This window comes from Amborella trichopoda, chromosome 1, assembly GCF_054954075.1.
Source record: "Amborella trichopoda isolate Santa Cruz 75 chromosome 1, AtrichopodaSantaCruz75HAP2 v2.0, whole genome shotgun sequence".
NCBI classification, from domain to species: Eukaryota; Viridiplantae; Streptophyta; class Magnoliopsida; order Amborellales; family Amborellaceae; genus Amborella; species Amborella trichopoda.
Genome location: NC_142336.1, coordinates 52,108,529 through 52,131,387, shown reverse-complemented (window position 1 = coordinate 52,131,387; position 22,859 = coordinate 52,108,529). Strand labels below are relative to the sequence as shown.

The 22,859-nt window shown below is 37.4% G+C and overlaps 1 protein-coding gene across 15 annotated transcripts in view; it reads right to left on the bottom strand.

Moving 5' to 3' along the window:
* Positions 1-22,859, bottom strand: part of ATM (Serine/Threonine-kinase ATM-like protein) — a 175,096-nt gene that overhangs the window by 112,198 nt on the left and 40,039 nt on the right. For all 15 annotated transcript variants that reach the window (XR_016059815.1, XR_002281003.2, XR_016059813.1 and 12 more), the window contains 5 exons: positions 17,340-17,496; positions 16,373-16,419; positions 16,225-16,288; positions 15,973-16,047; positions 7,814-7,933 (listed from right to left, as the gene is read on the bottom strand). Coding sequence is in view for 5 of the 15 variants with exons in the window: in XM_020667487.2 (XP_020523146.2) it covers positions 7,814-7,933; positions 15,973-16,047; positions 16,225-16,288; positions 16,373-16,419; positions 17,340-17,496 (463 nt within the window). In the remaining 10 variants the exon portion in view is untranslated. The remainder of the gene's footprint in view (positions 1-7,813; positions 7,934-15,972; positions 16,048-16,224; positions 16,289-16,372; positions 16,420-17,339; positions 17,497-22,859) is intronic.

Here is a 22,859-nt window from a genome sequence, read left to right as displayed (position 1 = left end):
ACCTAGCCACCTACATAAAGACTCTTTTTAGGGTGATTTCACCCCAACACACGAAATTCCACTCTCCTATATATCAATCAAGTTCATTGGTTTCGAGAGCATTCCACCACTTTTTAGCGACTTTCACTTGCAACCCAATTCACCGCCTAAGTGCCCTTTACGCCCAATCATTCTGAAAAATAAATTACACATCGCTTCCCCCTCCCCCCCCCTCAGGGACCAGATCTCACTGTGGCTGCCGGCACGGAGTTAGCTGGGTCTCCTTCCTCAAATACTATCATGAATGCTCGCTCGATAAAAGGGCTTTACAAGCATCATTGCCCTTCCTCACTCAAGCGATATTGTTGGATCAGGCTTCACCCGTTGTCCAAGATTCCCTGCTGCTAAGCATCATTGGCATGGTCAGCCTTTACCTTACCAACTACCTACTACTATGGAAGTTCATCAAACAACACTTCTAGCTTTCTTCAAGATTTGGCTCGAAGTGTTCGGCAGACTCCCACATGTTATGCACATGTTCACCGCTTTGTTCTCAACTGTTCCCACCTCCTGAAGGTAATGTCTATGTGTTGAAGAGGGCTTTACAACGTCAAAGCACTCTTCGGCAAATGTTTTTCTTAAGCTGCAAATAAAAAAAATCATCAACAATTAAAAGTTGCAAATCCCTCAAAAGTGATTGCTTTTCTGTTGCAAATAAAGCGCGCCCTAAACAATTGGAAGTTGCTACCACTGGCTTGTGTAGCAAAGGCTTCCAATAGTTTAGAGAGCTTTGTTCATGTGTTGCTACCACTGGCTTTGCTCATTGACTACACTGGCCACCACTATTAGGGGGAGACAAGCTACCTTTAGTTAGCTTGGAGCCTCTTATCCTTCTGCCCAACTCCCTGGAAATAACGTTTGACTTACATGGGTAAGCATTGAGCTAGTGTTCGTTATAAGCAAGGATCAAACTCTTCTATTGAGTATAATTGGGCCCTGAAATGGTAGAACCCGGTCCATCGTGCGTACTCCTTCAATTTCCCAAAGTTTTAGTGAAGTTCTTTCTCAAATCAAATGGTATAAGTCTATATAGTCACTCATGTCTCATGGAATCTAGTATTGACTGAGCATAAAGGATGTCAAGTGGGGCATAATCCTTCCGCAGCTTTAGAAGAGGAAGTTCAAGCCAGACACAACAATGCAATAGCACCTTATCAAACTCTCCAAGGAGATGGATAGCTTGTCCTAAACAAAGCATTGGCTTCAGCTAGATATCCAATAGGGGAAAATAAGTTCTAGAATATATTCATGCCGATATTTCGCAAATATCTTGGGATAAACTAAAGTTCTCAGGCAGCATTCTCGTCATTATCGCAAGTAAACCACTAGAAATTCATAGCATCAAAACGGTATAACCACTGTATGAACATTTAAAAAGAAAGAAAGTAATGTGAATACCAAAGTTTATTTTTTTAATACCAAAATTTATGTTTATTTTCTTGTATTTAATTTCCCAGTGACATTTCTCATTTCACCTTCCATACAGACATTCATCTTTTTCCTTAAATAAGGGCAATACTGTACTTTAATTTTTTTTATTATTATTAAAAAAGGTTTAAGTAAGGCATAGGGATCAATATGACACCACCATGACCCCTCTCTCTCTCTCTCTCTCTCTCTCTCTCTCTCTCTCTCACACACACACACAAGCACACACACCCTTCTATCGCTAAAACTTCTCTCTTTCTAGACCATAATCTTTCTCACTCTTCTTCGTCTCTTATCCCCTTGATTGTTGTATTTTAACTTGGCATCAAAGTTGGAGATTTCGAGATGTTTTTTCAACCCCTAATATGTGATCTGACTATACAATGCCCATAATCAACCATATGGTCGGAAACCCTAAATCTGAAAAGCGTATGATACACAAAATCCTAATTTCATGATTTCTTTCTATCCATGTCGATTTTGTGAAGTTGGATTTGAAACCCTAGATTTGGGTAGGATGATTTGGTGTTTCAAAATTTGTTGTTGGACCCCTTCAGTATGCCATGTCCATGGTTTAGAGTTGTAAGACTCATATTTTATCGCAATCCCATGCATGGATGGTCTTGAATCTTTGTTGGGAGTGAATTCAAGTGGCTGGTTGTGTTAATCAGGTTGAATCAAGTGGCAGATTGTGTTGATCAGTATGATTCAAGTGGCTGGTACACAAAACCTTAATTTCACGATTGCTTTCTATCATTCTCAATTTTGTGATATTGGATTTGAAACCCTAGATTTGGACTTCAAAATTTTTGTTGGACCCATTTAATATGTCATATCCATGTATTCAAGTTGTAATACTCATATTTTATAAAGATTCCTTGTATGTATAATCTTGGATCTTTGTAGTAAGTGAATTCAAGTGGCAAATCGTGTTAGATCATTGATTCAAGCAACTGATAGTGTCAACTAGTATGATTCAAGTGGCTGGTTGTGATCATAGTTGTTGGAGATGGGAGCGGGATCGGTTCGGGATTTGCCAAACCGCCCAATAGTGGAAGCTCCCTGGGGTTAGGATCACTGTTCATACAATGAAGAAGACAAGGAACGAGATCCTTAGGTTTATGGAAGCGAGATCCCATATCAATGGGTTCAATGTTTTGACTAGCAAGAATCTAAGCTCCAATGTACATAAAAATGAGGTTGCCAAGTAGAGCTAGTACGAGTTCCCTTAGTTAAGGAATCAAAGTTGAAGTATGTCATATAACGGGGTTCCTCATGTTCCAATACCGTTTAAGTCCTAAGTATCACTCCCGAAAATGGTTAACTATGCCAACTCCTGGTGGCGAGAAGAGGTTAAAGCCGCACTACAATAAAGAAGTATCAGCGTCTTATCTTGCTACACTTGAGAGGTTGCACCCAGTACCCAGACGAGAATGGGAGGGATAGAATACGATAGCACATCAATGATTTTGTATGTAATAAAGGAGTCTTCTTACTCGCCGGCAACCATTTTCGACAGAGGAACAATGTAAACTATGTTGTGGTGGGCTCTATATGGTTGTGGGGTTCTTGAATTATATTCACTAGTTGTTAAGGTGTTGTCTCAAAGTGTCAACCAATGTTTTAAAAAAAGGTCTGCCTGGCGCCTAGGTAGCCTGGACCAAAAATCCGCATGCCTAGACCCAAGGGCCCTACACGAGCGGATGTACCTAGGCGAGGCCCAGGGTCGTAAGGCCTTTTTTGTTTTTTTAAATCGCTCAAAAGGGCAAAAGGGGTCATTTTGAACCCCAAGGTTGTATAAAAACATTATTGGGATGATTTTTAACCCCCAAAGTCAAAAATAACAACCCTCAATCTCTATGTTAAACTTATTTCTGAGAATCTAAAGTAATTTGTCTGAAACAAAAGTATTTTTTGTGGATTGAGAAAGTTTTCTTTTCTCATTGAAATTATTTTAAGGGTGCTATTGGTGGCATTAGAAGACTTTTGAGTTGATTAGTAGCTCGATTGAGGTAACCAACATCAAAGATCAGAGATTGGGCAGAAAATGTCAATTTGTAATCTTTATTTAAGTTTTATTTTTTCAATTTGAGATGTCTCTTATGGGGTCTACTAGGGGTGGAGATTCGGGATGGAAATATTGAGTTAACCCTGATAAGAATGATAAGAATAAAATTGTGCAATTACTGTGGACATGTTTCTAAGACTGGCATAAATATATTTAAGAAACATCTTGTCGGTATTAGAGGTGATGTTGCCCCATGTAAAAAAATCTCAAAGTTTGTACAGAAAGAAATTTATGAATACATTGAAGGTGAAAAAAGTAAAAAAAATTCAAAAAAAAAAGATATAGCAGAATTAAAGTCAGGGGTCCATGTTTTATATGATAATATTGACACTAAAGAAGAGGATGAAGAGGGGGAAGAAGAGGTAGCCATGTTGGTACTCAGAGCTCTAAGACGAAGAGGGCTTTTGGATCTAAGAAGCCTCGCATGAGAGGGCCTTATAGATAGTTTTTTTACACCTAACCTTGAGACAGTAATTGAGAAAGGCAAGGGAAAAAAGGGGAAAAGACAAGTGACGATTGAAAATAGATTTAAGAAGGAAGGCAGAGGCAGGATGACTCAGTATATTACTCGGTGGTTTTATTATGCGGGCATTTCTTTTAACATCGCACACTTGAATAGCTTCCATACAATGCTGGAAGCAATTGCGCAATTTGGGTCAGGTTTGAAAGGTCCAACTCCTTATGAGATTGAAGAGCCACTATTGAAGAAAGAAGTTGAATATACTAACAAATACTTCAAGACCCATAAGGAGGGATGGGCTAAATTGGGGTTTCTTTAATGGCAGATATATGGAGTGATAGGAGGAGGAGGACTAACAAGAATTTGTTGGTAAATTGTCCCTCGGGTGCAGTTTTTTTGCGATCAATTGATGCTTCCAATGATATTCATGAAGCTCATTATATATTTTTCTTCATTGATAAGGGCATTGAGGAGGTTGGGGAGGAACTTGTAATTCAAGTATGTTGCTCCCAATCTAGCGGTAGGTCATTTGCTTCGATAGAAGAGGCCTCGCATATTTTGAACTCCTTGCGCTGCACATTGTGTAGATCTTATACTTGAAGCCATTGGTGATTTGCCTACTATTAAAGGAATTCTTTTTAAGGCTAAGGAGGTTACAATCTTCATATACAGTCACATACTTACCCTTAGCATGATGAGCAAGTTTACAAAGAAGAGAGAGCTAGCGAGGCTTGGGGTCACTAGATTTGCCACTACCAACTTTAAGTCTACAGAGCATGTATAGGAGGAGGATCGCATTAAGGTCTCTGTTAGCTTCAAAGGAGTGGAGTAGTTGTAAGTGGTCTAGAGGTGCCAAGGGAAAGAAGGCATAGGATATTGTTCTTTCGAAATATTCATGGTGTTGAGTGAAGCATACGATATTAGTATTTCTTCCCTTGGTGAAGGTCTTGCGTTTGATTGATGCTGATAAGCCCTCCATGGGCTTTATATATGATGCAATAAAAAGGGCTAAGAATGAGATTGCAGAGAATTTTGGCAATGATGCAACCAAGTACAACCCAATTTGAGAGATCTATTTCGAAATGGAACTAGATTCCACTGAAGGATGGAATGTGGTCCCCTTTTTTTTGGAGCGAGATCCCAAAATCGAAAGACCGGATCCCTGCAAGATACTTTGCCTAAACCGTGGGATCGCGGTTCCAGAACGGGATCGTCACCCTACCCACAAGGCTCCCTACTTCCCTTAATTATGGTTGTGATAATCAGTAAGTTTTTTTTGGTGTGCACAAGTTGTGTAGTGAATCATTCATTATCTCTATCGCCTTTTCCCAATTAATTGGGATCAGCTATATGAATCCCGGTCCGCCAATCTGCTCTATTAAAGGTCATACCCTCAATGAGGCCATAAGTCCCTATACCTTTTCGGATTACTTCCAATCACGTCCTTTTAGGCCTACCCCTTGCCCTTTTCAGTCCTTCTGCTTGAACTAACTCACACCTACTAACAGGTGTTGTACTTGGTCGGCACCACATATGGCCAGCCCACCTAAATCTACTCTCTCTCATCTTATCGCCTATTGGTGCCACACCTAAATTATACATATGGATTATGTTATAGTGAACGATATAGCAAATATGGATTATGTTAGGGTAATTATATATACGAGTATTGCTTTAACATACTCAACATTTTTGAACACTTGATACCCTTACCCCACCATGTAATAACGTTTTTGTCTAGGGGCATTTTAAGTAGTTAATCAGGAGTAAAGTAAAAATTCTTGATAGAAATAAAAGTACTTATTAATTATAATGGATGATGACACCATCCACATGAGATGTGACATCACTCGCATGTTGCAATGATTGCTTCTGAACCACTAGTAAAGTGTCACTAGTTTCTTATAGAAATATTTATCATACCCCTCCTAACGACAAAAAATGCCCTTATTCAAAAAAAATTATATTACAAGGAAAATGAGTGTCCAAAAATATTGAATATATTAAGAAATACTCATATGTTTGAGTATCCTAACACACCCCATCAAATATTAATGGATTAGAGCACTCTTCTACCACCACTAGTACTCTGGGAGTAAACTTTCACATGAGTATCCATGGAAACAAACTTTCACATGAGTATCAGCAGATTGCAGTTATTAAACTAGACTGAACAAAGTATTTAGAATGGTCAGAGTCTGCAAAAATACTCCTTGGGGAAAGAGAGAAGTTGGGATTTATCAACGGCAAATTATTGAACCTGAAGAAATAGATTTCTTGCATGAGTAGTGGGAGACTGAAAATCCGATTGTAAGGTCTTGGTTGTTACCCTCAGTGTAACCTTCGACTAATAGGAGTTTTCTGTTTCGTTGGACTGCGAAGGAGAAAGCGATTCGGCACACCAAACTTACTTTTACAGCAAGAATATCTCTTGTGTTTGCCAACTAAGGGAAAAAGTATCCCATCTTTGACAGCGGGACCATCTCTAGCAAAATATTTCTCCTTTCTAATCCATGGAAGGAGTTGGATTATTATCAGATGTTTAAATATGCATGTATGGAAGATGGGCACAAATATAAGAAGTTTGTGGAGCAAAATTGTAACTTCGAGTTCTTAGTTGGATTGAACCCCAAGTTTGAGTTAGCTAGGGTTCAAATAATCAGTCGAGAACAATCTTGCATCACTCAACCAGATGTATTCCTTTATCCAAAGTGAAGAAGAACGAATGTCATACTGCCTATACATGTAATGAAACATCCTATCCTTCCCTCAGCCTCGTTACCTCCTGATAATGCGTAAAGTGCATCAGATGGTCAGGGCAGTGAGAATCTTCTTTGGCAGCAGCAGGTTCCTCCTGATTCTTTCGCATACGTGGAGGACGTAAACCCTAGAAGGGAAACCAAGAAGAACAACAGAAGAGCAAGCACTACTTAGGATAATTTTCAAGCCATTTTACGGTTATTTTTGAATTTGTTATTACTTTTATTTACTGGATTAGTTAGGGGCTTTCTAGGTATTTTATTTAAAGTTAGGGTGTTTATTTTTAAGTTACATTTAAGTTGGTACAGTAACTCTACTATGGTTGGTCCCAAACCTGGATAAAGGAGGAGGGTTGTGTTAGGTTGGCACCTAGCATAAAACTTTTGCCATAATTCTAATCATGAATCCGGATCCAATGTTATATGCTCATGCGATGGGAGAGGAGAGCAAAAGAACTAGGAGAGAGGAACATCAATGTTTAGAAGGAAGAGAGTAAGAGGCTGCGATGGAATGAGGTTTGGCAGAGAGAACTAGGTAGTAGAGCAGGATTTCCACCCTAAGCATGAGATTCCAGCAACAAATAAGCAACTCAAATAAAACTGCCATGACTAATGGCAATAGAAAACAACTAGCAATCAAATATAAGGCACCCTAAGCATGAGATTCCAGCAACAAATAAGCAACTCAAATAAAACTGCTATGACTAGTGGAAATAGAAAACAACTAACAATCAAATATAAGGAATTGAATTTCATTAAAATATCATGTCAAACTAAGTTTCATTCATTCAGCATCAGTATCAGGAATGGCCAAATTCTTGGGACAGCACACTCTGACTCCCAAGAGCGGGGATTCCTAGGCGATTCACATTCAAAACTAGCCACCACCACACACCCCAAGGATGCTCCAGCTAGCCCATGAATATGACTTGTAAGGCATTTTTTTGGGTCATCCCAATCAATAAATAAGCCCAGCCATTAGTAAAGTCAGACTATTAGGACATACCAATATCCAAAACAATAGAAACTAAAAGGAACAAAAGGGTCAACGCCTCTTACTGTTGCAGCCCAATTCATGTTAGAACTTTCCCCACTTAAAATAAGAGGCGGAAGAAGCCAAGGGCAGCAAGACTCCATGAAACAATCAGGTTGACATTCAGGTATAAACAAGCCGCGAATCTGAAAATAGCAAAGGTCAAGTTTCTCAGATTGAACAATGCAAAAGCATAACAAGGATTTCCAATCAAATATAAATATTAGAATACATGCAACATCCAAGTAATCTATAAAAAAGAGAGAAAACCCATTTTCCAAGTGAACACTGAACAAACATCAAGTACAAAGTACAAACATAATAATAAAACAAATATTTTCAAAAAATAAATATGTATAACAACTGATATGCAGTTAAACAACCCATCAATAAAAACTTCTAGCTTCCTAGCCAGAGTACTTAGTGACATACGATACAATATTGCTTCAGATACTCGAGAAGTTTGACAAATTTACTGAGTGAAATAGGATACAATATTACTTTAGATACTCGAGAAGTTTACAGATCCAATTCAGTGGCATTTTAAGATCCAAAGATCAATTAAACCAATACCACCAGGGTTTCTTAAGATTCGTATTGACTGTAATGCACCAAAATGCACACAATAGCCACTTTACTGGATGTCCAGATTGGTCCTAACAAAACAAGGCCTATTTCTAAACTGATGGAATGGGAGATCACCATGGTTCAAAAATTCGGCCGCCAGGCTGCCTTTGAAAGCATCTAGGCATTCCCTAAGTGGAGGTGCCTCTACTGGTACTGAAGAGGTCTTCCCTGAGATGGGTTCGACCTCAGAATGATCGAGCAGGCTTCAGGTCCAACTTTTGATCCTAGGAGGGCCACTCGATTAACAACTTGGTGCTGGTACAACACACTCACAGAGGACAAGGGAGATAGAGGAGTTGGAGGCAGATTCAAAAGAAACCATGGAAAATGAGCAATATGTTGAATAGGGTGACGATTTTGATGATGACGGCAACGATTCAGATGGAGATGCAAGCGATGATGATGTTTATTCTGATCATTACTGATGATGATTGAAGAAATGAAGGTGCAAGTTAGTTCAAGTCATAGTTACTGGGAGCGAGAGAGGGAACGGCTCCTGCTCCGAGAGCAGGAACGGCTCCCGTTCCGAGAGCAAGAGCATCAGATCGACGTCTGCCCAAAGCTCCGGAGCTCGGAGAGTGAGTTCCGCTCAAGATCCCGGCCACGGAGCACCGGAGCAGGGTTCTGAAGCGAGAACGCCAACCTAGTTGGGCGCTCCCGGAAACTACGGTTCAAGTAGAAGGCTCAAAAAGGGAAAAAGGTAGGCCTAAAAAGACATGGTTGGAAGTAGTGAGAAAAGATATAAGGATTTATGGCCTCACCAAGGGTACGACCCTTAATAGAGCAGAATGGCTGACTAAGATTCATGTAGCCGACCCCAATTCGTTGGGAAAAGAATTGACTATGACAATGATTATGTATTTCAACTTTACTGCACTATCTTGTTTTTTACTTTGGATGTTAGACTTTACACCTTTTCGAACTATTGGTTATTTGGTTTTATACTTTTGTAAATTTGTTGAAGACTTGGAGAGTTGGACTCCATGTGATTATAGAATATGGAGAGTCGGAAACTATTACTAATATAGTAATACGCTATGGACTATTAGACTTTTAAAAAATTTTAAGTTTTTTAACTAAATTTTCTATGATTTGAGGTTTTAAACATGTTTATTAATAACATGCGATATGCCTGTAAAAAAAAAAAAGTTAAAGTATCTAAAGAATTTGTACTACAAGGAACCTGAGTTTCTAGGCATTTGCCTAGGGGCCACCTAGCGTTTTTTGAAACCTTGATTATAATACTATTACACTATTTACATATTATAAAGTATTATATTAAACTACTATTATATATTATAGAGCATGATATAGTACTAGCATTATTACATGTATTGACCACTATAGTACTATGGTACTATAAAAATATTTCAATATTGTAGTACCATACTGCTATAGTAAATTATAGTATTAGCTATTTATTACCTCATATTATTAGTATTATATAGTACTACAGTAAATTAATAATATCCTACAGATTATTATTACATTAATATATTACATAGTATTAGATATTATAGAAAGAGTCTGAGGGTAGATGATAAGTCTCTACCCTCCTTTTCTCTCTACTTTTCACTTTTTTTATATTATGTAGTACGTCTATGTATCACACCCCAACCCCTTATGTGTATATTATACCATATATTAAACCAACCCCAACCCCCACCTCCCCCCCAAAAAATAATAATAATAATAACAATAATAAATAATAAAAAAAATCCATGTCATATGGCGTCATCTTAGGCAGGCAAGGTGCCGCCTTGGCAGCTGCCTCTGCATTTTTCAACATTGGAGATCACAATAGACTCTGAAGGGGAAATATGAATTGGAAAATTAGTTTCATTGTCAACTTGAGTAGTGGTAAGAAGCCCACAAGATTCAAGGCAGGGGATTAGGGGCGGCTCATCAGTCATAATCAAAGGTCAGGCAATACTGTAAAAACAACTTCACCCCTTCTCATATGCAGTGGAGTTTCAGCAGATCCCACAATAGTTACTTTTTTTAGTGTCAATTTCAAGGTTCATCAGCCACGCATTTCTTCAAGTTTAACAGTGTTGATGTCATGCAGAATTAGTATGAAGTCCATCAGTCCCTTGCATAAATATGTGCATTTAGGAATGGAAGATGAAGATGTTGTCCAGAGGGCCAAAGCTGTCATTGGTAAAGCTCCTCTAGAAATTTTAAATTTCCTTCGTCAAAGGCCGCAAGATCCCATATGTTGCAATTAGCAGACTACACCCAGGAAACCCAGGAAACAGCCATGGTATGGACACCATGGCCTCATGACGAAGCTAAGGCCAACAACTATCCATTTTAAGAAACCTCCTACTCATGCCTATAACACATGCACACGTGTTCTTATGCAAGGGGGATGCTTCTTTTATCCTTTCTTTTTTGAATTCGAAAAAACTACATTTCTCATCCAACAAAAACTCAGCCCAAGCGTAATGGTAAACCACACAAGAATAAATTAAGAAAATGTGCATGAGCATGAATTAAAATAAACAATCCATCTAGTTCACCTCTGCAGCAAACTCTCAACTCTGAGATCAAACTCCACCAGCCCACCTAAATCACTCTCCAATGGCTTTAACTCACAATAGATGAGAGGTCTTGTGAGCTAAACAGCTTTTAAAGGGAGTTGCACTTGTAGTTGATGGAAACATTTGTGATCCCGAATCTTTTAGGGAAGCAGAATCGCAAAATCACTAGTGGCCAGATAATTCCTATAATGGAATCGCCATCCGCACAATGCATAGCACATGAAGCTGGGATTCCAACCATTTGGGAATCTTGCTCCTACACAGTTGGAATTGAGATTCCTACCATGTTGGAATTGCAACCCCTCAACTTGGAATCGAGATTACGAACTTATCGAAGTCATGCACCAAACCACCTCGAACCAGGGCGGAAATTCCCATGAAACGAATTCCAAAAGGCCAAAGATTTAAGGTTTCAAGTCATTTATAAGCAAGAAGTTTTTAGTCTAGGATTCCATATATGGAATACGCTTACCAAGGGCTCCCCTACTAATGGAATCAGCTTATAGGGGTGGCAATGGACCTGGATCCAACCCTGGTGCGAGTATGGCTCCAAAAATTGGACCCGATGGGTTGGGTCCAGGTCCAAGATTTGGACCCGAACACTATTTGGGTACGGGTCCTGATCCAGGTCCATGTAGACCCGACCCAAATAGTATTAATATTTCGTGACATATATATTTAAATAAATATAACTATATTTTTAAGTTATAATATTTAAATAATACATGTATATATTTAACAAAATATTTAAATATGCCTAAGTATTCATATTTTTTTTATTTTTTGGTCGGGTCCAATCCGGGTCCGAGTCAGGGTCCGGGTCCGGGTCTGGGTCTGGGTTCAAGTCCCATAAATGTTTTTCGGGACCGGGTCCGGGTCCAGGTTCAGGTCCCATAAATGTTTTTCGGGACCGGGTCCGGGTCCGGCCAGACCAAACCCAACCCATTGCCACCCCTATCACCTTACTAAGGGCTCCCTTACTATTGGAATCAATGCGTTTGATAGCCCTCCCTTAATATTGGTGTCAATGTCCTTTACCACAGTTCACCACAAGTATTGGAAACAAGGTCAAGTACCCTTAAACTAAGTATTGTCCTTGAGTTTTTAGATCAAATAAAGAATATAAAATTAATTTCTGTATTTTTAAAACGAAAGACAATTATTACAAATTCCCAAAATTCAAGAATGACTTAAACTAAAGTTTGTCAACAAAGTTTGTCAACACCCATAGCTTTTAGATGCCCATCATATACTAATTATTATTGTTTTTGAAACTATTAATTGTTGTATTAATATAGTAGACCATCATATACTAATTATTAATAAATTTAAATGATAAAAAATTTCAAATAATACATAAACATTTCCAAGTACCCCATAAAATTTCTAGGATTCCATATATGGAATACGCTTACCAAGGGCTCCCCTACTAATGGAATCAGCTTATAGGGGTGGCAATGGACCTGGATCCAACCCGGGTGCGGGTATGGCTCCAAAAATTGGACCCGATGGGTTGGGTCCAGGTCCAAGATTTGGACCCGAACACTATTTGGGTACGGGTCCTGATCCAGGTCCATGTAGACCCGACCCAAATAGTATTAATATTTCGTGACATATATATTTAAATAAATATAACTATATTTTTTAGTTATAATATTTAAATAATACATGTATATATTTAACAAAATATTTAAATATGCCTAAGTATTCATATTTTTTTTATTTTTTGGTCGGGTCCAATCCGGGTCCGAGTCAGGGTCCGGGTCCGGGTCCGGGTCCGGGTCCGGGTCCGAGTCTGGGTCTGGGTCGAGGTTCAAGTCCCATAAATGTTTTTCGGGACCGGGTCCGGGTCCAGGTCCAGGTCCCATAAATGTTTTTTGGGACCGGGTCCGGGTCCGGCCAGACCAAACCCAACCCATTGCCACCCCTATCACCTTACTAAGGGCTCCCTTACTATTGGAATCAATGCGTTTGATAGCCCTCCCCTAATATTGGTGTCAATGTCCTTTACCACAGTTCACCACAAGTATTGGAAACAAGGTCAAGTACCCTTAAACTAAGTATTGTCCTTGAGTTTTTAGATCAAATAAAGAATATAAAATTAATTTCTGTATTTTTAAAACGAAAGACAATTATTACAAATTCCCAAAATTCAAGAATGACTTAAACTAAAGTTTGTCAACAAAGTTTGTCAACACCCATAGCTTTTAGATGCCCATCATATACTAATTATTATTGTTTTTGAAACTATTAATTGTTGTATTAATATAGTAGACCATCATATACTAATTATTAATAAATTTAAATGATAAAAAATTTCAAATAATACATAAACATTTCCAAGTACCCCATAAAATTTCTAGGATTCCATATATGGAATAAGCTTACCAAGGGCTCCCCTACTAATGGAATCAGCTTATAGGAGTGGCAATGGACCTGGATCCAACCCGGGTGCGGGTATGGCTCCAAAAATTGGACCCGATGGGTTGGGTCCAGGTCCAAGATTTGGACCCGAACACTATTTGGGTACGGGTCCTGATCCAGGTCCATGTAGACCCGACCCAAATAGTATTAATATTTCGTGACATATATATTTAAATAAATATAACTATATTTTTTAGTTATAATATTTAAATAATACATGTATATATTTAACAAAATATTTAAATATGCCTAAGTATTCATATTTTTTTTATTTTTTGGTCGGGTCCAATCCGGGTCCGAGTCAGGGTCCGGGTCCGGGTCCGGGTCTGGGTCTGGGTTCAAGTCCCATAAATGTTTTTCGGGACCGGGTCCGGGTCTAGGTCCAGGTCCAGGTCCCATAAATGTTTTTTGGGACCGGGTCCGGGTCCGGCCAGACCAAACCCGACCCATTGCCACCCCTATCACCTTACTAAGGGCTCCCTTACTATTGGAATCAATGCGTTTGATAGCCCTCCCCTAATATTGGTGTCAATGTCCTTTACCACAGTTCACCACATGTATTGGAAACAAGGTCAAGTACCCTTAAACTAAGTATTGTCCTTGAGTTTTTAGATCAAATAAAGAATATAAAATTAATTTCTGTATTTTTAAAACGAAAGACAATTATTACAAATTCCCAAAATTCAAGAATGACTTAAACTAAAGTTTGTCAACAAAGTTTGTCAACACCCATAGCTTTTAGATGCCCATCATATACTAATTATATTATTGTTTTTGAAACTATTAATTGTTGTATTAATATAGTAGACCATCATATACTAATTATTAATAAATTTAAATAATAAAAATTTTCAAATAATACATAAACATTTCCAAGTACCCCATAAAATTTCTGCAATCATTTTGATGTTGTAGATATAGATTCCAGACATCTCTAATCACTATTCTTTAAAATGCAAAAGATGTCTCATATTGGTTGAATCCCAGTCCTGTGCACCTATGAATCGCAAAATTTGGTGAGGTGAGATCCAGATTCCAAATACATTGGAACGAGATTCAAAAAATGTGGACTTGTGATTCCTAACTTCCAGAAATCGAGATCTATTGCAAATCCTTCAGGGAAAATGTGGAATCGCAATTCCAAACTGGAATCACTACCTAAGGTGGACAATTCCAATCACTATAGTTGCACTCAATAACCATCCAGTAATCAGGAATTAGACAATATTTCCACTACAAGTAATTACATATGCAACCATGGTAAAACTGTGACACGAGATTTTGCAACTAACCAAAACGATGTCCTAGCAGGTCCCACCACAATACTAGCCCCAACCATTAGCATGCATTTATTAGAAACAATACTCCACTTATTTCCAAGCGCCAAAATGCACAATGTTTCAAGCTAATGGATACATTCCACAAAATTAACTTCCCCAAATATTTTGGATAAAAGAAAATTGTTAGCCCATCCTCAAAATGTCCAAAATATCTCTGATAACTAAAAATAGCTCAAAGGTATCAAAATGTATCAAAAATCACCTTGATAAAGTTGATGCCTTTTGGCACCTAGAAAAATATTAGACAAAATACAGTTCGGCACAAAATTACCGAAGTCGTCCAGGAATAGAAAATTCATACTTAGACAATCTTTTTAAGTAAACGACTCATTTATTGCATCCTTAACATGGTTATCACGGAAAAGGAGACCAATGAAAACAATTTGGCTAGCCCGCTGTAAGCACACATCTTAACCTGGGCAAGAGACATTGTTGACTGCTACAATCACAATTGAACAGATTCTCAAGTCTCAACTTCCAACTGGATAGAATAAGAGTACACTTTATGATGATAATACCTTCATAATGAATCGACGGTATTTCCACCAAGGCCAGAGTCCTAATATTGTACATATGTGTCTTGCATCATGGTGGTGGAGACTGCTTGTACCTAATTCTTATGTGATAAATTATTATGCCCTCTCACCAAGGTATCTACTACCCATCAGCATGAGTTTGAATGTCGAATGACAGTGTACATCTAAGAAACTGAGGAATTCAGTTGTATTCCAATGGCTCATGTTTGTTTCAGTGGTGACATTCAAACTTCCTACATAGTATTGCATACGCCAACACCTTAACCAGCCAAGCTCAAGCCCAAAACCTCAAATCATAACTAGGTTAAGTCATAGGAAATAGACGACAATGATATTTCAGCAAGCTGACATAATGTGCTAGTTTTGAGCACACAAGGGACAACCCACCATGTCCATTATCAGACACTGACTTCAGACAAATACCAGCTACGACCAATGGATCAAAAAAAACTGCAAATAATGCGAACAACGTCAATAACAAGATAATACCATTTACCACAACGCCATAAGCAATTTCAGTAGTGCATAATATGAAGGAAGAATAAACAAATGCTTTTAACGCATAAAGGTGCCATGAATATCCTGCAGTTTCCTTAGGCAGGGAGGTTCTCTTATACGACACATAACACTAGATGAACAATTTAATTAGAAAATTAGGTTTAACTGGATACTTCAATGAAAAAGAATCTCTCTCTCACAATAGTATGGGTCATACCTCAACTAATGCAACCAAGCTCACTTGGCAAGTCACCCAACGAGAAAGAAGTGATCCCATAAGTTGTTCCAAATACTGCAAAAATTTGAAAAATGATGTAAAAACTATAACAATAATATCCAATCTAGGTTTTTTACAAGCAGATCTGTTCATGCATGTAATGCACATCCATAATGCAGATGCTTGATGTCTTCTTTGAACAAGTAATTATATCTAGAGCACAAAGCCAAAGGCAATTCGGTGTTGTCTAACCTTTGACCTGGTCGGATACTTGAGCTGTTTAGAGAGCGTATCAAGTATAGCATAGACCAATTCCCTATAATAAACAGTATTAACTGTTTAGAAACTATAAAATCAATATTAGGGCACTAAAAAGAACACAAAGCTGACAACAGCAAACCTCAGTGCAGGCTCCATAGCGGCAACAACACATGCCATGAAGATGGCCTACAAATTTCATAAATATCAATATAGCATCAATAGTAAGTACTCGCAAATATTATATTAACATAGATGTCCGAAGCCTAGTGATGAGTAAATGCAAATGCAAATATTGCTGGATTCTCTTTATTTCAACCATCATTGAAAGATCTGAAACTTTTAATTCATACAAATGACAAAAAGTTGGATAAACAGATGACAATCATCTACATCAGAAAATATTGGAGTTCAATAACAAGTCCAGTCCCTCCACAGATTTCCCAATCACTTATTTGAAAGAGAAGGATAACTACAATTATCATTCAATAGGTTTTGCATTAGAAGAAATTAGCATTTGGTCTGATGCTGCTAACAGTAGCTTTTCGAGAACTTAGATCATAAACTGCCACAAAACATGTCGAACATGGATTCTCAAACTCCAAATTTCAGAAGTTTAGATAATCTAGAAACCTGCGAGGTAAAATAATTGTGCATAACTTCAAAGAAATAAGGGACAAAGGACAAATAGATCCTTTATAATCTGAAAAAACTCATAAAACGTACTCACTATTCAAGACTTCGCAATGGCTTTAATGTAACAAGAAAGAAACGCATAGGATCTTACAAGAATAACTTCTGTAGTGAATAGCACTGTGCTAGTCCAACAACAGATTTGAAGCATAGAAAATACTATTCTCCAAATGCATGGCTTATGCACAGCTTGAGCCCTTCGAGTGTCAAATTATGCAAAAAGTCGCAATAGATTGCTACAACAAGGCATAGAACTTTCAATAATTCGTAAGCATAACAATTTCTTTGCCATTAGTGCATTCTGTACTATTAAACACTACAAATATGCTATCAAATAAATGTAGTACAATTAAGCCAAAACTAATACTATACAAATGCTCAAGTCCATCAATAGTAGCAAGAGCTAGCTTATGTACCTCTATCTCCACTTTGTCACTGAAATAAGCAAGATGCGCCAGAGTAATAACAGCAGTTTCCAAAAATAGCTGTGATTGAACACCGACATCAAGAACATCCTTAGCTGTAACAATCTTTCCTTTTGAGGCCATCACCAACTTCACCCGGAAATTAGAACTGGACAATAGACAGGCTAACCATCAAACTAAATTGGCCCTTAACGCACAATGAGTAAACATTCGGGTCTTTTTTTAATATATGGTCCATGATAATGGAAATGATAATGGTCCATGATAATAGATGGTCTTTTTTTAATATATGGTCCATGATAATGGAAATGATAAAAATCCGAATTAGAAGAGAATAATTAAAAATTAATTAATGCAAATACTACGGAAAGAGGCTGACAACCAAAAAACCATGAGATATTCCACCATATACCATGCACAGTAGGCATGTGACATAGCATGTAGCCTCACATGCTTATATTTATAGCATGTAGATCGTGATAGAGGACACAAATATACTATATGCTCATTTCGGATAGACACCAGGAATATCCTGATAGATATAAATGACAAGACTTGCCATATAAGGCTGGCAACGGGCCCGACCTGGGCTGGGCTGGCCTTGTCGATGCCTTAGCCCAAGCCCGACCCAGCCCTACCCTCAGGCTGTGGTGCTCAGCCCTGGCTCGGACCTCGGGCAACAATTTGCAGCCTAAGCCTAGTTCCACAATTGATTCAAGGGTTTATTTTTTCATTGACTTGCAAACTACTTAAGTTCCAAGCATTACTATTTTGTGCATATTTTATCTAAATATATAATTAATACCATGGAAGCTTTTCTCCATGTTTATCCCAACCAGAGTTTTAAAATTTATCTTAGGTCGGAACTCTCAAGCCCTGAGCACGAGTCTTAAAGACTCGACTCAGCCTAGTCTATGTGAAAAAATGAAGGAAAATTATTAGACTCAGTTGAGTCTTGCGTTATGTGTCTTCTGACATGAGACCTACCAATGGTTGAGGTGAGTTGATTCGGGCAAGTCCCATACCAACTCATCATGTTTTCAGACACTGAACCCAAGGGTATTATAAACTCACTGGAGCCTTGAACAGGACTTGCATGCAGCTGCATGAAAGCCCCAAAAGTTACTAAAAACACTCACATGTATGTAGGAGCATCCTTTAGAACTTGTAATGAATTTGCCACTGATAACAATTTTGTTCCTAGTGTTTTCCAAAATACTACTCCCTATGAATCATTTCACATGCATTAGAGCAAATGATTTTCATGTATCGGAGAGACAGATCTTATGTGATGCAGTAATAGTTTTAAAAAGACAAGGCAACTCACATTAACAATATTGCATGTACCTCAACAAGGGAGTAGATACATATGTGTCCACATTTTGTGTTTGTATGTGTGTGATAGTGTGTAACTCCCTATGAATCATTTCACATGCCTTAGAGCAAGTGATTTTCATGCATCGGAGCGACCGATTGTATTTGATGCAGTCCTGGTTTTAAAAAAGACAATGTCACTCACATTGACAATATTGCATGTACCTCAACAAGGGAGTAGACATATGTTTGTCCACATTTTGTGTGTGAGTATGTGTATGATTGTATGTGTGTATAAATATAGAAGTGATTTCATGCAATGGCTGTACAATAATATGATGAAACAATCTTCAAAAACCAAGTTAGGGCCATTTATTTGACCCCCAGTTTTAAATATACACCATTTTCATTCCAATGAATAATCACAAAAAAACAAAATTTGAAAACATGACCTATTTTAGAAAATTAACCTAAGCCGCCCATTATGGTAAGACGTTTAGATCTTGGCCATAGAAGAACTTTTAACCTTTTCAAATTTTTTTAGATTCCTTTATTATCATTAGAAAGAAAAAAAAAAATTTTGAATTCTTAAAAGCCTAGATCTTGAAATCCACTAAATGGGTGGTCTAGATTCGTTGTTAGAGGGGACTCATTTTGACCATATCTAGATGCAAATTGAATTTTATTTTTTTGGGGGGATTGACTATTGGGATGAAGAGAGCATGTACACGATTTTTGGAGGCATACAAATGCAACATACTTTTCTAGAAATGGGGTTTCATTATATTGAAATGGTGACATGAAATCACACACACACAAATATATACAAACATACATACATATATACACATACATAAACATACATACATACATACATATATATATATATATATATGTATATATATATATATATATATATATATATATATATATATATATATATATGTATATATATACATATATATATATATATATAGATATACATATATATAGATATATATATACATACCTATATAGATAGATACATATACATACATAGACAGATAAAAATAAGTGATTGTATACTATGAGGTTGTTTATCATTGTTACAAGGACACAATTACTCCTTGCCATTAGAAGTTAAATTAGATGGCTTGAAGTGTGTCACAAAGTCCGAGAATTTTTTAAAAAAATTCTTCTAGTCCAGTCATGGCACTCTTACAAACACCCGATTTGAAATCTAACAGACAAAAGTGTTTGTGACCTCCTAGTACTAAAAGGAAACGTTCTCTTTGTCAACTTTAGAAATAAACATAAAAATAGATCCATAAAAACATATAACAATGATTTTAAGACCGGACTGGCCGACCCAACCTGTTGGACTGAGAACCAGTCCAGCAGGCTGAACCAATCAAAACCAGCCTCATTCAGCTACTTGGATTGGCTGAACCTCCTAGTTCAAACCACTACAAATAAGTTTTTGGCAAGTTTTTCACATTGCTCTATATTTTTTATTTGTATCGGTCTAACTGGTGAACCAACCGACAAGGCAAGATTGGAATGGACCCTTTCCCTCACCAATTAGATGACCGATCTAGCCTCCATAACACACACACACACACATTCTTTAAAAATCATTAAGGTGGTCAAGATCCCATTTACCAATATAATGTTTACTTTCTAAGTTTCATTTCACTAAAGTACCTCTTAAAAAAAAAATTATTCAAAATGATCAAATTGCCCTTCTTTAGGGTTGGGACGCTTGAACAACTAGGGAATTCAATAATTTGCCACACTCAAGTGGCTTGAGCCAAACGAGGAGTAAACCCCAAGTTGTTCAGGGTTGTCCAAACAGTACAAGGTTTTACAAAGAAAAAAAAAATCCTCAACATAATATTTTTGCCAATGGAATTTTTAGGCAATTACTCAAAGGTAAAGTAAAACATTGTAGCTGAAACCAATGTCATTAGGCCTGGACCAATGAAGAACCAATCAGGGCATCGGTCCCATCCAAAATAGTAATACTAGTAGGTCCACTGATCAAATTGGAAAGAAAGATATAAACAAAAATATATAAAAAATAATTGGTCAAAAGCAATCTGAACAAGCCAGTTCACCCTAGTTCAACCGATTCACCAGTCTAAATCGGTTCGATTAGACAGGTTTTCAGCAATTGTCGGCTTGTTCTAGACCAATCAAACTGGTTGAACCAAATATTCTTGTTCTCATGTCAATCCGGTGCTCTTCCAAGGTAAGGAACCAAAATAGCCGGTTTGGGAACCGATCTACAAACCTAACATCCCATTCTAGTCTTAATCTATCATTGAAATAAATATATTCAATTACAATTATTGGGAATGGTATCATCCAAAAAGGATGTTACATCATTTAGATGGGGTGTAACATCACCCAAGCTGGGGTGTAACATCACCCAAGCTGCGATTAAATAACAACTAAAATGGTATTGTCCTCTTCCAATACTTATTTCACTCCTCATTTAATGACAAAACGTCACCATGCTCAAAATGTTCATATATCAAAAGACAAGGTTAATGAGTGTCCAATGAATGCAGAGTTGGCTAAGGGAATAATCCATGGAAGGAGCAGGCCTAACAAATCCCAATATATATGCGTGTGTAACTTTAAATTTCCCACCAAACATATTTCTCCCTCCAGATTCATTAAATCTCTCTTGCTCTTAAGTCCTCATCCCTCCAAAATCTTTTGCTCAAAATGTTTTTGATTTATTCGACAAATGAAAGTAGTGACTATGTAGAATTCCCAAGGTGTAAATTAAAAATTTTCTCTATTATTTTTTCTCTATTCTACTTACAATGCCAAATTATACAGCAGAAACAGAAAATAAAATCTAAATACAGCCTATAGATCTTAACTCTTAGTGCCTTAAAGAAAATAACTTTTATTCCATAAAATGAATTATCTTACTGAAAGGTGTGCCAACGTAGATTTCCAAAATATAAATTCAAAATTGTTTTTAATTAATAACTAGAATTTCTAATTAGAAGGCCCCCAATAAATTGCACAAAAAGAAAATAAACCAATTACAATCCAAAATCTTTGACATTTACTGCAGAACAAAACTATATTCATAAAATTGAATACAAACTTTTTAATATGAATCCAAATACAATTAGGAATTCTAATCTACGTCGGAGTCAAAGTCCAAGTAGAAATCCTAATCCAAATAAGACTCCTAATACAATTAGGACTTCTAAAACAAATTGGAATCAAGAACTAAAATAGAAATGGAAAATACAACTTAACGACTTACTGAACATTTGTCTAGGGTTACCCCATTAAGACTTGAACATTTGTCTAGGGTTACCCCATTAAGACTTAGCACACGCTACACTGAAATACCAAACCGATCGAGCACTCGGATCCTTTAGTCCTATTGAATCTCAGAACTAGGAGCACCTTTGGAATACCCAATCACAAAACTAAGGGAGCTCGAGAGCATGGGCTACTGCTACTACAATTAGGGTCTCTTTAGACCCTTTTTAAAACCTTTGCGGAATGCAATTCTGGTATCCCCTTTAACCAAGATGGGCTGGGAGGGCCCCCACTCGATGCCCCATGTGGTGCGTTCCACCCCTAGATCTCAACCTTTTTTTTTTGGGGGGCCCGGGGTTGTTGCCATCCTAAAAGAGAGGAGAGAGAAAGGTAGATGGTGTGGATGAGAGAAAGAAAATGATAGAGACGTCTGAAAAACTAATGTTGAGAATGACAGGAGGACCCCTCTTTATACAAGCCTCAATGGCCCTAAGTTATTCCACTTAGGATTAGGATTCAATTTGACCATAATTCCCAGGTAATGTATGAAGCAAGAAAGAAAGAAGTAAGAGCCACTTGTTCCTCAAATCAACAATCACGATTAAGAAGCAATCTAGGCACCTTATCTTAACCATACCCACTTCTAGTCAATCTAGAATAAGACCAGTCAAAACTCATCTACTATTTTAACTAGAATTTCTTTTCACTCATAAAGACTTTGTAGAAATTCAAAGTCAAAAAAGCTTGGTCAATTTTAAAGTCATAAGAATATATATTTTCAACCATAAATATTCTCTACACCCAAAAAATATTCTGATAAAACTTTTTCAAAGATTTTCCAAGATTTCCTACATATAAAAAGAATTATTTTAGGTTTAATGGGGTGTCCCACTTATGTGGGGCATGTGGCCCATGTGGACCCCA